Consider the following 16,434-nt stretch of genomic DNA (forward strand, 5'->3'; position numbering starts at 1 on the left):
ACCATTCAGCCCTAGAACATTAGCAGCAGCTTGCATCTGTCTCTTTATGTCTCACCTGTCTCAACCACTGGCCTGATTAATACCTGAAGCTAACCCCTGTCTTTATTTTTTTTTAATATTTTATTTTATTATTTATTTGAGAGAAAGAGAATGAGAGATAGAGAGCACGCGAGGGAAGAGGGTCAGAGGGAGAAGCAGACTCCCCGCCGAGCAGGGAGCCCGATGCGGGACTCGATCCCGGGACTCCAGGACCATGACCTGAGCCGAAGGCAGTTGCTTAACCAACTGAGCCACCCAGGCGCCCCTAACCCCTGTCTTTAACTGTGATTCCAAAACGCATGCTTTGATGTTCTTAGCCTGTTTATTTTGTTGTTACATAGTATTCCACTGTGAGCCATACCAGAGTTATTTACCCCTTCTCCTGCCAACCAACTGGGATTGTTTCCAATGTTATGGGTAATGTGGCTATGAACATTCTTAGTGCACATTTGTGCATTTCTAGAAGTTAGGTCAAAGGGTATGCAAATGTTCAACCTTGTGAAATAATGTCAAAATTTCTTAAAAGGGCTCTACCAGCCAGACGAATTTTCTACAAATTCCTGTTTTCCCTGCTAAAAAATAATTCAATGTAACTGCCACTTGCAAGATAAAATCCAAAAGGGCTCTTCCTTGCCAGTTAGTCTGGCTCCAACCTCTCTTATAGCCCCCAAATACCCTCTACTTCAGTTGGGCAGATCTGTTTTTGGATGTAGAACACACCTTACTCATTTTCTTTTCTTTTTAAAATTTATTCACTTGGAAGAGAGAGAGAGAGAGAGAGAGCACACACAAGCAGGGGGAGTGGCACAGGGAAAGGGAGAAGCAGGCTCCCTGCTGAGCAGGGAGCCTGATGCAGGGTTCAATCCCAGGACCCTGAGGTCATGGCCTGAGCCAAAGACTTAACCAACTGAGTCACCCAGGTTCCCCATTCATCTTCTTTTCTTTCTTTTTTTTCGGGGGGCGGGGAGGGAGTGAGAGGGGAGGAGCAAAGGGAGAGGGAGAGAATCTTTTATTTTTTTATTTTTTAAAGATTTTATTTATTTGACACGGGGCAGGGGGGGAGCAGCAAAGTGAGAGGGAGAAGCAGGCTCCCCCACCAAGCAGGGAGCCTGATGCAGGGCTCAATCCCAGGATCCTGGGATCATGACCTGAGCTGAAATCAAGAGTTGGACACTTAACCGACTGAGCCACCCAAGCTCCCTAGGAGAATCTTAAGCAGGCTCCACACCCAATGTGGAGCTGGACGGGAGGCTTGCTCTCACAATCCTGAGATCATGACTTTAGCAGAAATCAAGAGTCGGACACTTAACCGACTGAGCCAGCCAGGTGCCCCAGGAAAATTACGTTCAACTCAATCATGTTTTCAGATTTGCTTCTGTCTCTGAAGTATGTCCATTTTCATCATGATTTTAAGTGGGAAATAACTTAAACAACCTTTTCTCTTCCAGTCCTCCTCTTTTGATCAAGGTGCTACCCGCCTTCCTAAAAGACACTACAGTGTATAAAATTTGAGGCAGAAACAAACTCTATTAGCTTCCAATAAAAAAGTAAAAGTCAATCTATTAGTATGAAATATTTTGAGATAATTTATTGTGTTGGTGACCCAAGTACATGATTCTCAAAGATAAAAATGTGTTTTAGCCTAATCATACAATCATTTAGTAAAACTGCTGTTTATTGGACTCCGAGAAAAGCAGGAAGGCACTTTCTCTTTTTGGTGTAGAGATACTATATTGAAGGTACTGCTTAATGGAGCATTTCTTTGATGGAGTTTACTCTGCTTTTCTTTTGTCAGATTCTTCCTCCTCAAACTCGATTAAAGGATCGTGTCTGTTGGCCTGAGAACCCTCTTTGTAGAACACTTTCTTGACCGTGCCGTCCTTTGGAGCCTTTATGGTGTGCTGCAGGGACACAAGACATGGCAATGACTGCAATACCAGTGAAGACTGAGCACGCAGCAAGGCAAGAGAGGAGAAAAGTGAAAAATAAAGCCAGTTGTTCTGATGTTTCTCAAGCTTTTTTTACACCACAGCACCCAGAGAAAAATAACCTTTTTATGGTGTGCTTTGGAGTTGTGAGGAGTCACTATTCTACATACCTGCAACACACTCAAGGTCACTGATCAGGAAGTTCTGGCCTTATTGGTAATTCGCAACAAGCTTCACCACGGAGTCTCACTCGAGAAGCTGTTCAAAACTACCGATCCTTAGGCCCCACTCCAGGGGAATCCCAATTCAGCCAGTCTGGTGCAGTAGTTTTGAAAAGCTTTCCCCATCAGGTGATTGTACTATGTGGACAGGCTAAGAACTACTGGCCTACAATTTCCAACCATCTACAAACCTCAACAGCTCATCTAGTTTGACTGAGGTTTCACCTTGATACTGATGCTTGGCATCCCAAGTTTGGCCTTAGAAAATACCAACAGTTTAACAGTCAGCTGGGGGGAACTGCCTGAATTTAAGCTATGGATAATTTCTTTAATTTCAGTATCAGAATGGACAGGTACAGTTTCACAAAATTAAAATGAAAATGTATTTAAAAGAAGGGTGGTTTGGTTTTATGTCTTGCAGTTAATGCTTCCATCAACCTGTGGCTCTTAATATTTAAAATGGTATTAACTTATAATAAAAAAAAAATTAGGTCTGAAAGTTCCCAAAGTTTAACTGGCAAGTGAACTTGTGATTTCATTACCTCCATTTTCATGGCAAGCATAACCATTAGAGAATCTCCAGCTTTTACTCTGTCTCCGACTTTCACAAATATCTAGAAATTAAGAGTGACAGGTTAATATTGAAAAACACAGAGGCCCCTCGTAGTCCACAGAGTTGGAGTACGAATGTACACAGTGAAAGTATGGATCCATGTGGTTGTCTTATCTGCCAAAGACAGGTGTGCTGAGGCAAATCAGAGACCTACAGGTCAATCTGTGTTGCTGGGCATCTTGTCAGTAGGGAACACTGCTTAGCTCCTCACCTCCATCCCCAAACCATCTAGTTTTCCTTGAATCAGATGAATATGCTTTATACATCTTGAGATCCTTTTGTGTTTTCATGAATGTACAGACAAGCCATACCACCACCAAGGAAGAACCAACATACTTAAATGTCATAGGCAGGGTGGAGGGTCACACTTTGTTTTCTAGATTTCATAGGTGGACTAGGATAGTGCTCCAAGTTTTGAGGCCCCTGTGTGGTAAATGCATAGACGACTATCTTCATGTGAAAGAACTAAACTTATTGGCAACCCTGGAAAAAAATCTTTATTTTCCTTTTTACATGTATAAATGAACTCATATATCCCATGTCTCAGCTGTCTTCCTGGTTAACATGGTGATGAAGCAGTTTTTGGAAACATCACCCAGTGGAGTTAGGTTCTAAAGTCAATGTGTAGAGCCCAAAGTGTGAAAAATGAGAAACACCTCTGAAAGCCCCCAAATCACCCAATGCTGGGTGATGCTATGATAGTGCTTGATGAAATGCATGGTCTAGGGGGCAGCTATAGGGAAAATGTGCATCTTTTGCCACAGATATGCAGGGATGCCCACATTATGGAATGTCCATGGGAACAGAGACTGAGTGATCCAAGTCTCTGAGCTCATACTCCCTCTGGGGCAAACATCTGTAGAGGGGAACGGTGGGTGCAATCACTTTCACTACTTAAATGATTATTTTCTTCTCCTTCTTTTTGGGTACCAAGAATATAGTGTTGAATTTTTATGACTTAGATGCATTTAAAGGTACTCTACTATATTCAAGTGTATAAAAAGGTTACTACTGATCCGCCACCATTTGAAGTTATTTCAGTATGGATCATAACTCTGAATACATATAGCATTCAACACCAAACCTCGTTGTTCTTCACCAGTACCAGCCTTTCAAATTTCATTTTAACACACATGCAATTATGTACATTAGAAAAAATGTTATTTCGTGATAAATTGTTTGCTGTTAAGTTTAACATTAAAAAACAGACCTGGATAATACTTGGTGAATGTTCCGTTTTAATCATAAAACAACAAATTTAGATTATTTGTACTTTGATGGAAATTCCCACTTTCAAAAATAACAGTATCATAAATTAGGTAAATGGGTATTTTCATTGAAGACTGAACATAGAACTTGAATCTGTCATACAGTCTCTTGTTTTCTTTCTTTTTTAAGGTTTTATTTTTAAGTAATCTCTACACACAACATGGGGCTTGAACTTGCAACTCCAAGACACATGCTCTATCGACTGAGCCAGCCAGGTGCCCCAGTCTCTTGTTTTCTTGAATAGGATGCTTTCCAGTGAGAAAGATTTGGAGGAGGGAAAAATGATATATATGCCATTTACTGGGCCTTACTGAACATCCTTCTACATACATTCACATGATTACCTTTTCAATGGTACCCGTCATAGGAGCTATGGTACCTTCCTGAGTTCCATCTGAGCTCATTGAAGACAAGTATTTGGGGACTGGTATGCCAATCTGAGTACTTCCTTCCTATAAACAGAAACCAAACTGGAAATGAAATCAAGATCAAATCACTGTAGTTTTATTAATTAACAGGGTAATGACTGTTTTCAAGCTATTTGTTAAATATTAGTCATCTTTAATACCAGGGTTCCAATCAAGCTTTGTGACCTTAAGCAAATTACTAACCCCCTCTTAGTCTTGGTTTCCCATTATAAAGGAGTAATGGCATCATGCCTCATAGGGGATTAAAGGAATTAAGGTATATAACTGTTGATAAAAGATAGCCACTGTCTGAAAGCCATTCTGAGCAGCATCCCCACTATCAAGTGCTTATTCTAAGCCAGGAACTGTTCTTAACAGTTTTATATATATATATATATTTATATATAGAGAGAGAGAGAGACAGAGAGAGAGAGAGAGAGAGTCATTGATCATCACAGCAAGCTTATGAGGTAGCCAGGTACTGTTATTTTTCCTGTTTAGAGAAGGGGAAACTGAAGCCAGAGAGTTTAACTTGCCCTAGCTCACACAGCTGCTGAGGTAGAGCCGGGATTTCACATTCCAGAACTCCTACTCATCACCACTCCACCATACTGCCTCCACCACCATATTGTTACCAGAATAACTATGGAAAGGAATGCCTGATCAAGTGAGATCATCCTTGATTCTGTATAAAGTAAATTACCAGAATACTACAGGCATCTCATCACAAAGGAATATGATCTGTAAGATGGCTCTCAAATGTGAGAAGACTCTGAAGAGGCCACAGTGTATTTGATAATCCATTTTCTTTTCTGCCCATGCAGAAACTACGGGATCATCAGGCAGCAGGCTCCTAACTGGGAGCAATGAGTCAGGAGACATGCTCCTACCCAAATCTATGCCACGCCTGCCTCAATCATCAACCATCCTTTGACTGCTAAGACACCACCATTAACCCCCCACTACCTTCCTACTGCCCACCTTCCCCACAAGGAATATCGGCTCCACAGACTCTTCCCTCAGTGGTCACCTCCTCCCAAATCCCCAGAATTCCAAGTGCCAGGAGGATGGGGTTGGGAAAGTATTCAGGCACCAAATCCCTGAGAAAATACTGCGCACTGGGCAGTGAGATACCTTCTGACAAGAAGGGTGTAAGGACGTGTTTCAGAATTAAAGGAAGAAAATGAATATGTATCTATCAGTGAGGAGCTCTGTGAACAAAAGAACTAGGGAAGGCAGGAATGTGGCAAAGAAACAGAGTGGAGAGGGGGACACAGAGGAAAGGTCACAGCAGTGATGGAAGGAAGCAGGGTCTTTCTAATGTTTCAGTGGGATGCCTCTGGTCAAGCAATGTTCTCCCAAACCTCAACAGTGTTATTATAAAAAAAGAGACATTACCATGGAAAATAAGTAAATAGTGTTTTCCACGATCATTAGCTTAGTTTTACTAGCAACTCCATTAACAGAACATTTCAGGTAAGTGCAGTCTCCCTCAGTACAAAGATCACCAAGGACTTGGAAAGTTTTATCTTCAATCTGAAAATAAAAACAGAAAAATAAGATCCTTAAAATAAACAAACAACCCCACAGAATTCATAAAATCAGAATTCTTTACTATTAATAGTTTCAAAAGGAAATAGGTGAAATATTTTTTTAAAAAGCCATGTATGAACTTTCCCCTAAGATTCATAAACAAAGTTCTCTAGATAGAAACAGCACAAGATAATTAAAAAAACAGATAACTTATCTATAGCACCATAATGCTACAGATAAATGTTCATTTAAGAATAACAATAAAAACATGAAATAGAAATACAAATTAAGCAAGATTATTAAAATTCAGTTGACTCTATTACATGTTAGTATTCATTTCTGAGTACCTGAAGTCAAATTTGGTTTTACTATGCCAATGTCAGTAAAGAAAAAAGCCAGAACCACACAATTAGATGGTATATCTTTTATCTCCCCAACATGTAGGTAAAATTTATGGGTTTCAGTTTTGAGTTTAAGAAGATGAATTAGCTGGAGACTGGCCACAGTTTTCTAACTGTAAGAGAGAATGCCAAAGAACAGATTTCACACTTGATCTTTCAAGGAAGCTGACAAAGGGACATGAAACTTTTCTGTTTAAAAAAATATTTTCTCACATATACTATACTCAAGAAAAAAAATTCCTCTACACACAGGAAATCCATTTAAATCTTCTCTATTTTTCATTTCAATTCCCACGAGATTACTGTCAAAGTCCTGTGGCTATTCTTTTCAAATATATTATAGAGGCTAAGGTAAACCAGGTTACACTGCAGTATTTATACACTGGTTCTCACCTATCCTAAGTTAAATATGACATTTACTGGGCTCTGTAACCTACTAAAACAGCCGTTTGAATGTTTGTGAAATTCTCAGGACAAAAAGGTTAGATCGGGAACAGTTTTGTTTAAAGGTTTACACAAGCGCATTCTAAATTTGTGAATGTAGTTCAAAGAGCAGATTAGAACAAATCTGTAGTTGACTTTACCAAGGGAATAAGAAAGGGGTCCCCAAACCAGAGGTACTGATATGAATTACCACTCTCCTATACTAAAATAGGTACTTTCCAGTTTTTCTGAATCTCAGTGAAACAAAATGGTATCTCATGGCATTGGCAGATACACAGCATATCCTCAATCAATTCTTTTTGTAGGACTTAAAGTCTCTTGGCTCATATTTAAAATGATTTGTTCTGCTCTCTGAATTTGTACCTTACTATTTATGAATTTGGTTGAGTTCTCACATTGTTGTTTATGTTTTTTAATTCCTTTCAGCATTTCATTTTGCCAGTGTAATGGACTTTTCAATTGAGGACTATTATGAACATTTTCACTAGAGATTCTCAAAGTATGACCTTGGGGTCCCCAAGACCCTTTTCAGGGTCCACAAAGTCAAACTACTTCATAATAATACTAATGTTACTTGCCTTTTTTTAACCCTCATTCTCTCATGAATATACAGTAGGATTTTCTAGAGACTGCAGGACATGTGATAATGCCACCCTGACAGCTAATGGAACATGTGCTTGTGTAAATCTTAGGTTTTAAATTTTCTCAGTTTATCCTACAACTCAACAAGAACAACAACAAAAAAACAACCTGATTTAAAAAAAGAGGCAAAGGACTTGAATAGACATTTCTCCAAAGAAGATATACAAATGGCCAATTAGCATATGAAAAGATGCTCAACAACATTATTCATTATGGAAATGCAAATCAAAACCACAGTGAGATAACACTTCATACCCATTAGGATGGCTATTATAAAAAAGAAAAAAGAAACAGAAAATCAATGTGGGCGAGGATGCAGAGAAAAGGGAACCCTTGTCCACTGATGGTAGGAACGTAAAATGGTGCAGCCACTGTGGAAAACAGTATGGTAGTTCCTCAAAAAATTAAAAATATGATCCAGCAATTCTATTTATGGGTATATGCCCAAAAGGATTGAAAACAGGGTCTCAAAGAGGTATTTTTCCCCCATGTACAGAGCAGCATTATCCACAATAGGCAAAAGGTGGAAGCAACCCAAGTCTCCATCAAGAGATGAATGAATAAACAAAGTGTGGTATATAGAGGCAATGGAATATCATTCCACTTCAAAAAGGAAGGAATCTTGGACACATGCTACAAAGTAGAAGAACCTTACAGACATGCTAAGTGAAATAGCCAATCACAAAGGACAAATGTTGAATGATTTCATTTATCTGAGGTACTTAAAGTGGTCAAATTCATAGACACAGAAAAAAGTAGGATGGTGGCTGCCAGAGGCTGGGAGCGGGGCAGGTGGAAAGGGGCAAGTGGAGTGTATTGTTTAATGGGTACAGAATGTCAATTTTGCAAGAGGAGAAAAGAGGAGATGGGTGGTGGTGATGCTTGTAAAACAAATGTGAATATATTTAATGTCTTTAACTCCAAAATGTTCAATATGGTAAATTTTACATATAATTTTTAAAATATACATTAAAAAGAACAGTATGAAATAAAAGTATGCTCGGTCTAACTTCCTAAATGGTAAATATTAATACATGTAATTAACACAAACAAGAGCTCTTCGGGGAGTCTTAATAATTTTTAAAGGTGTACATGGATTTTGAGACCAAAGAGTTTGAGAACGGCTGCTTTAGATGTAAATACATGCACATACTTTAGAGACTTGTCAGGCGTCTGATTCAAAGCTATTATTACTATTTTTTTTTCTTTTACCAAGTTTTCATTCTTAAGGGTACCACAGACAAATTGAGAAGACAATCAGAACTGTAGAGGGGGTAATTTCCCCAAATCGGTCTGAAATAAAAGCACATGACAGCCTCTAACTATAGTCATACTGGTCACCAGCTTAGGAGAAACCAGAGTGTGAAAAAAAGACCCTCCTTGGTATGAGAGAGATCAGATTTAGCTTTAAACTGTGGAACAAAACCAGTTAGACTTACCCGCATGCTATACGACCCAGCATGGTTATATGTTACAGCTATGGCTACATCTTTATGGAAAAGGGGGGAAAATTGAAGAAAAATTAGAAGGCATTCATTTATTCAGTAACTGACATTCTACAAATCTCTTTCAACCTAAAAGATATCAACATCTTTTAACTACCTGACAATAAAGATTAAAAAAAAAAAAATCTATAGGCAGGTTCCAAAAAAGGTGAATTTCAAAGTTTTCTTTTTCTTTTTTTTTTAAATGGAGTTTTAGCAGTCCCTTAACTATAGAGAATAAACTGGTGGTTACCGTCGGCGGGGGGTGGGGGTGGGGGGTGGGAAATGGGTAAAACAGGTGATGGGGATTAAGAGTACACTTATCTTGATAAGCACTGAGTAATGTATAGAATTGCTGAATCACTATATTGTACACCTGAAACTAATAAACACTGTATGTTAACTACACTGGAATTAAAATTTTTTTAAAAATGGAGTTTTAGCTCTTTTAATGTTTGTAGGCTATTTTAGATATTTTTCCTTCAACAAGAAAAGTTGCAATGTTAAAGTAGGAAATGCAATGAATTGGGAGAGAGAAATTCTGGTTTAAGACCCAAATCTGCCATCTGTCGCATGATCACCTCTGTGATCCTGACTAAGTCATTTCAAATCTCAGAGTCCTGATTTCCTGGTCCATTCTGACCCATTAAATGGGTATGAGAATGTTACAATGACTTAATAAATGTGAAAGTGCTTTGTAAACTGTAACAGACCATACAAATATACAATATATTTCATAGTATCATGTGAACACAGAATTGGTTAAAGGCTTTCCTAGGAGATGGGGGCAAAAAAAAGACCTTCCTAGAAGATGGAAATCAAAAGTTTTGAGGTATAAAGAATGCAGACCAAAGTCATTTCATAGACTCCTGATACTTTAACTACCATTTTGATGCTGCCAGCTCAAATCTATTTCCAGCCCTGACCTTCCTTCTCCAGAACTGATTAGTCACTCCCAGCTGGATGCTCTATCGGCACCTTAAAGTGAACATGGTGGGTCCAATAAATCATCTACCCACTCTGCCTGCATTCTTTCCCGCCCTGGGAGGTCCATGACTGGCACTACTATTTTCCTTGTCCTGCAGGTTGAAAACCTGTCATCCATACCTTCTCCTTCGCTTTCCACATGCGATAGTCGACTACAAAGCTCCCAAGTTCTTCCCTATCTGTCCTATTCATTTCTTCCTCTCATGCCCATCGCTCGACCCTGACTCAGGGGGAAGGCCACAGGCCTGGGTAACTCTGAGGTCTTCTTGGGACGTCCTGCTTCCTTCTCAGCCCTGCCAGCTGATGCTTCCTAGCATGTCTCCACCATATTCAAAATACCAGACCTGGTACTGAAGGCCCTAAACTCTCAGTCTTATTTCCCACCATTCTTCTACATAGCCTATATGACAACCAAATGGGAAAATGGGCAAATCAATGTTCTCCATATGTGCCTCCAGTCTTCCCCCTACTGTGCCTCTTTGCTCATGCTCCTCCTTCACTATGTTGTCAGTCCCCAGCCCCACCAAACTGAAACCTCGCCCTGTGTTCACATCATACCCATTCATGGTCCCTGGGAAAAGTCTGTCTAGCTGGAATGAATTTCCTCTCCTCTGAACATTTAGATAGACATCTGCATATAAAACACCATTGATTCTTTCCTCATCCAGTTTTATAATAGAATGATTTTTCTCTTTATCAGCTGTTTTATTTGTTTTTTTTTTTAAAGATTTTATTTATTTATTTGAGAGAGAGAATGAGAGACAGAGAGCACAAGAGGGAAGAGGGTCAGAGGGAGAAGCAGACTCCCCGCTGAGCAGGGAGCCCGATGTGGGACTCGATCCCGGGACTCCAGGATCATGACCTGAGCCGAAGGCAGTCACTTAACCAACTGAGCCACCCAGGCACCCCTCTTTATCAGCTGTTTTTAAAAAAAGTGCAAAAATAAAACAGTTCACAAAAATCAAATACTGAAATATATAAAGTAAAAAGGGAAAGTCCTCTCTATTGCCCAGTGTAACTACTGTTAAACTCTTTAACATGTGTCCTTTCAGAATGCACAAACTTACATTTTTTTATAAAAATAGTATATTCTTATACATATTGTTTTGCAACCACCTTAAAATTTTATTTCTTTTTCCACCTTTTTTTATTGACATGTGACATATATATCCACTTTGTCTTTCAATAGTAGCAAGGGGTAGTTGAGTAATAATGATGATGATGACAGCTAATGTGTACTGGACTGCTTGGTATATGCTGCACAACAAGCTTTCTGTGTATCGTCTCATTTAATTCCACAGTAACCCAAGGAAGTAATTATCACTATCATTCCCATTCATGGCTGAGGACACTTGACGCTTAGAGAGAGTGTATGTCTTCCCGAAGGGTCACAGACAACAGAGGAACCAGAATCAAACCCATAACAGCCTAACTCCAGGGTCTACATTATTTTTAGTTTTAGTTTTTTAAAGAGTTATTTATTTATATTAGAGAGGGAGACAGAGACAGACAGAGAGAGCACAGTGGGGAGGAGCAGAGGGAGAGGGAGAGAGAGAGTCCCAAGTAGACTCCGCACTGAGTGTGGAGCCCAACAAGGGACTCGATCCCATGACCCTCAGGGGCCTTGGGGCCTCAGCCCAAACCAAGAGTCATGGACACCGAAACGACTGTGCCCCCCATGCACCCCCATGGTTTGCATTATTAACCACCACACCACCTATCTTCCCAACATACCCACTTCTCCTTTGCTATATGGTAAATTCCTTAAGAGAGGAAAGTAGGGACAAAGACATCTTTTTTTCCTCTTCACATTACTCAGAACATCTATTTTTTTGAAAACTTTAAAATGAACATATTAGTAAATGAACCTTCTTCAACCTATATCTTGCCAATATCTTTTAACCCTTCTGAGGAGAAAATGCATTCAATTATACCAGATTAGGGTTTTTTTTCGATTTATGAAATATGAAAAGTATTCAGCTGACATGAAAGTCAACAGAATCATAGTAAACACATTGCCAGGAAAATTCTAAATTCTTTTTTAAAAAATTTCTTAAAAATTTGAATTATTGTTGATATATAATATTAAATTAGTTTCAGGTATACAACATAGTGAATTCAACAATTATATACATTTTTAAATGCTTACCATAAGTGTATTATATTATCGACTATATTCCCTATGCTGTACTTTTCATTCATGTGACTTGTTTTATAACTGGAAGTTTGTACCTCTTAGCCCCCTTCACCATTTCATCCGCTGCCCTCAACTCCTTCAGCAACCACTAGTTCGTTCTCTCTGAGTCTGTTTCTCTCTTTGTTGTTTATTCACTTGTTTCATTTTTTAGATTCCACATATAAGTGAAATCATATGATATTTGTCTTTCTCTGGCTTACTTCACTTAGCATAATATTGTCTAGGTCCATCTATGTTGTCACAAATGGCAAGATTTCATTCTTTCTTAAGGCTGAGTAATATTCCATTGTGTATATATGCCATGTCTTCTTTATCCATTCATCTATCGATAACCCACAGCTAACATCATACTCAATGATAAAAAGCTGAGAGCTTTCCCACTAAGGTCAGGAACAAGACAAGGATGTCCACTCTCACCACTTTTATTCAACATAGTACTGGAAGTCCTAGCCACAGCAATCAGACAAGAAAACAAATAAATAAAAGGCATTCAATTGATTAAAGAAGTAAAACTTTCATTATTTGCAGATAATATGATACTATACATAGAAAATCCTAAAGACTACCAAAAAACTCTTAGATCTAATAAATGAATTCAGCAAAGTTGCAGGATATAAAAATCAATACACAAAAATCTGTTGTGTTTCTATCACTAATAATGAAATAGCAGAAAGGTAAATAAAGAAAACAATCCCATTTACAATTGCACCAAAGGAATAAATTCTTTCATACGTTACAGGGTAACTGAACTTGTTCCTCCCTCCCCTAGTTATCTCTAGATCTCCACAAGAGAACGTTAAATATCCTCTTATTTCTCTATTTTTTTTAAATTAATTAATTTTAAGTAAGCTCTATGCCCAACAGGGGGCTTGAACTCCTGACCCTGAGATCAAGTTGCATGCTCAACCAACTAAACCAGCCAGGCGCCCCATCCTCATATATTTAATAAGGTATGTAAGTGTACCATGGTGCAGTGTTAGGTAAGCGCATATACCCTGGAGTGTGGGTTCGAATTCTGGCTCCACCAATTACTTTTGGAATGACTTTAAGAAAATTATTAATCTAAGCTTTGGTTCCCCATTTATGAAGTTAACACTAATAATAACACCAATTTCATTGGCCTATTCTGAAAATGGTAATTAAATAATCCATGGAAAGCACTTAAGATCTGACATATACAAAACAACTCAATAAATCTTAGCTATTATTCTTATTCTTATTATTGAGGGTAGGGCAGGGTTTTGTGAAGCATGGCCACTAGCAACAAAGTAGGAATTTCTCAAGCCTTAAATATTTAGAATACTTGATCATTCTCACTGAGATCATTCATTAAGAGTTGGTTCTACTTTAAATTCACAAATGCTTCTGGGCCCTTAAGACTTCCTGTTTGGTGTACTCACTTATTCAATCATGGCTACTGTTAGTTAGCATTTATCAGAGACCCACCAGAACATTTCTGAAAGCTGGGTTATTGTTGAAAAAGACTACCAAAAGAATGCAGTGAAGAGCAATCATGCTGGTTTTCAATAATGTATTCATTTTTTAATTAAAAATTTAAAAAATTTCCAAGAAATGCAGTGTAGTTCAAAACACTGCTAAGTGCCTTGGTGAAGATCCATACCAAATGACACAGTTGGCTCATCTGAATCTCAATCACACATGCAATTTTTCTGTTTAATTTAGGCTGAAGAGGCCACTGAAACTTTACTACTACTGAGACTTCTATTCAGTATATAGGGGTCTAGAGTAAGATAATCCCTGATTTTGGAGGGGCCGTTTTTTAAGAATGAAATGAATAACCACGCTAGCATAAAATGAATAGGTTAACCATTTGCAGAATGCGACTCTATAAGGGATGTTTGCAAACATTTTTTTCCAGGTACTCAATACATTGAAGGTAAAGACCATCCAGGTTCAGGATAAAAAAAAAAATCTGAAGAGTTGTAACCCAATCAACTTCTGTGAAAAAGGAATTTGCTAAAAACTGAACAGATGTCTACACAGAGTTTAGATAAAGATCTTACTCTGTCTGGGGAGGAGGGTACTACCATAAGCTAGCAGGAAGATTCTGTTCTACCTGGTAGGCATGTTTTTATAATGGAGCTTTCACAGTTCAATGACACCTCATGTTCAAGGTTATGCAGCCCCCCAGCTCTGACTCTGCACCCATCTGGCTTCCCATGCAAAGTGTCCTGCAGCAGAAGGGATACTGCTATCAAGGGATTCTGATCCCTCTGGTACATTGTTCCAGTCACAAGTTTATAAAAAATTTAAAATTTTCGATGTCAGCCTCTCCTGGCTTCAATTACAATAAATCAGTCCCACCCTCAACCTACTCAAATTAGTTTGCAGCCAAACATCTATTTTCCACTGGAAAAGTAAAAATAGCACAGGAGTCAAGGTCAGAAAGGCTGGATATCAATGTCACTAACCTTCAGTAAGTTACTTCACCTTCTCTGCCTCAGTTTCATCAGCTGTACATAGGTATGGCAGGGACTCCCCCTCATTCAATTACAGTGAAGATAAAATGTTTTTAAGATTTTATTTATTTATTTGAGTGAGAGACAGAGAGAGAGAGCACGAGTGGTGGGGAGGGGCAGAGGGAGAGGGAGAAGCAGACTCCCTGTTGAGCAGGAAGCCCAGTGGGCACTGGGCTTGAGCCCAGGGTCATGACTCATGACCTGAGCTGAAGGCTGACGTTTCACCGACTGAGCCACCCAGGTGCCCCTATTTTGGTGAAGACAAAAGTTTACATGTGATTGGGCACTTAATAAATCATGGCTCCTCAATAACCCACTTCGACCTGAAACACTGCCTGAACGGCGGGTAATCCTCCTCCCCAGAGTAGTTTTGGATATTGTTTTTCTTGTTTAAAAGTAGTACATTCTTGCTGAAGGAAAACTGCAAGGGAAAGAAAGTACAAAGAAGTGGGGTGTGTGTGTGTGTGTGTGCGCACGCGTGCGTGCAGGGGGGGTACAAATCACCTCAAATCCCACTACCCAATGGTCACCTAACATCTTGGCATATTTCATTTTCGTCATTTTGCTAGTATATTTAATGACATATTTTTCAAATATTTACAAAATAGAGGAAAAGGAAAAAGAAAAATACCACTAATTGCACCACCCGAGCCAATCAATGCTGGTATTCCTACCGATGGTTATGCTGGGGAGCTTAAAAAATGTAACCCCATGACTAGGGTGGGTCCTTTCCTTCCAGGCGAACACGATATATTTCCTTCCATGAAGCACACTCCTCTTCTTCATAAAATGTTACTTACTGTTTTTGCCATCCCTCAGAGTTATGTTTCTCGTGTAAGAGATATTCAGTCTTCTTCCACTGCTGGATGCAAACGGTGAGTACTGGTCTAGAAAAAAAGTTAAAATTAAATTAAATTTAATTAAAAAATTAAAATTCAGCAACAAATTTACAAACATCAGGCCTGACTTCATACCTTACAAAAGAAAACGTAAAACACCCGCCCTACGCTGGCAGCTCAAATGTGTCTTCTTTGTTCCTATTACTTTAAATTTATACTTTCATATTAATACTTTCATTTATATCTCAGGAAATGGCATATGAAAAATTCCAGCTTCTCTGAAAAATGAAAGTGTTTGCAGCCTCAACACTCTTCCTCCGGGGGTCAAGCGGCACAGTGGTCTTCCCCTTCTTGGGCAAATGCATTATGGGTCACCAAAATCTCCACCACTCACTACTCTTCTCTCGCCTCGCCTCTTTCTGCATCACTCGTCCCGCCCACAGGCTTGTGTGCTCATCCTCTGTTGGACAACATCCAGGAGTTACAGCATCGCTGAACTGAAGCAATTTCTTCTGAAGCTCCTATGTGTGCCGGTTATAAATTGTAAAAAGGAAGGAGAGTAAGAGGACACTCGATTCTGGGGTGCCTGGGTGGCTCAGTCTGTTGAGCGTCTGCCTTTGGCTCAGGTCATGATCCTAAAGACCCGGGATGGAGCCCCGGGTCAGGCTCCCTGCTCAGTGGGGAGTCTGCTTCTCCCTCTCCCTTTGTCCCTCCCCCCGCCGCCCCGTGCTCTCTCTCTCTCACTCTCTTTCAAATAAATAAATAAAGTCTTTAAAAAAAAAGAGGATACTCAATTCTAACAATGCTATGTTCAGGCTTAGGAATACCATGCGGGCATATTTAGATGCATTTCATTTAGTGTAAAAGGACAAAATGAGAATAGAGCACACATCTCCTAAAGCGGTAGTTATATATTTTAAGCTTTCAATATAACTTTCTTGAATGAATCT

The 16,434-nt window shown here is 39.2% G+C and overlaps 1 protein-coding gene across 2 annotated transcripts in view; it reads right to left on the minus strand.

Moving 5' to 3' along the window:
- Positions 1 to 1,612: 1,612 nt before the first annotated feature.
- MCCC1 (methylcrotonoyl-CoA carboxylase 1) overlaps positions 1,613 to 16,434 on the minus strand; it is a 60,514-nt gene continuing 45,692 nt past the window's right edge. For both annotated transcript variants that reach the window (XM_027584544.2, XM_027584545.2), the window contains 6 exons: positions 15,446 to 15,532; positions 8,937 to 8,986; positions 5,876 to 6,013; positions 4,415 to 4,522; positions 2,731 to 2,802; positions 1,613 to 1,940 (listed from right to left, as the gene is read on the minus strand). In XM_027584544.2, the coding sequence (XP_027440345.2) occupies positions 1,812 to 1,940; positions 2,731 to 2,802; positions 4,415 to 4,522; positions 5,876 to 6,013; positions 8,937 to 8,986; positions 15,446 to 15,532 (584 nt within the window). In that variant the 3' untranslated portion in view covers positions 1,613 to 1,811. The remainder of the gene's footprint in view (positions 1,941 to 2,730; positions 2,803 to 4,414; positions 4,523 to 5,875; positions 6,014 to 8,936; positions 8,987 to 15,445; positions 15,533 to 16,434) is intronic.

Source organism: Zalophus californianus, chromosome 1 (assembly GCF_009762305.2).
Source record: "Zalophus californianus isolate mZalCal1 chromosome 1, mZalCal1.pri.v2, whole genome shotgun sequence".
NCBI lineage: Eukaryota > Metazoa > Chordata > Mammalia > Carnivora > Otariidae > Zalophus > Zalophus californianus.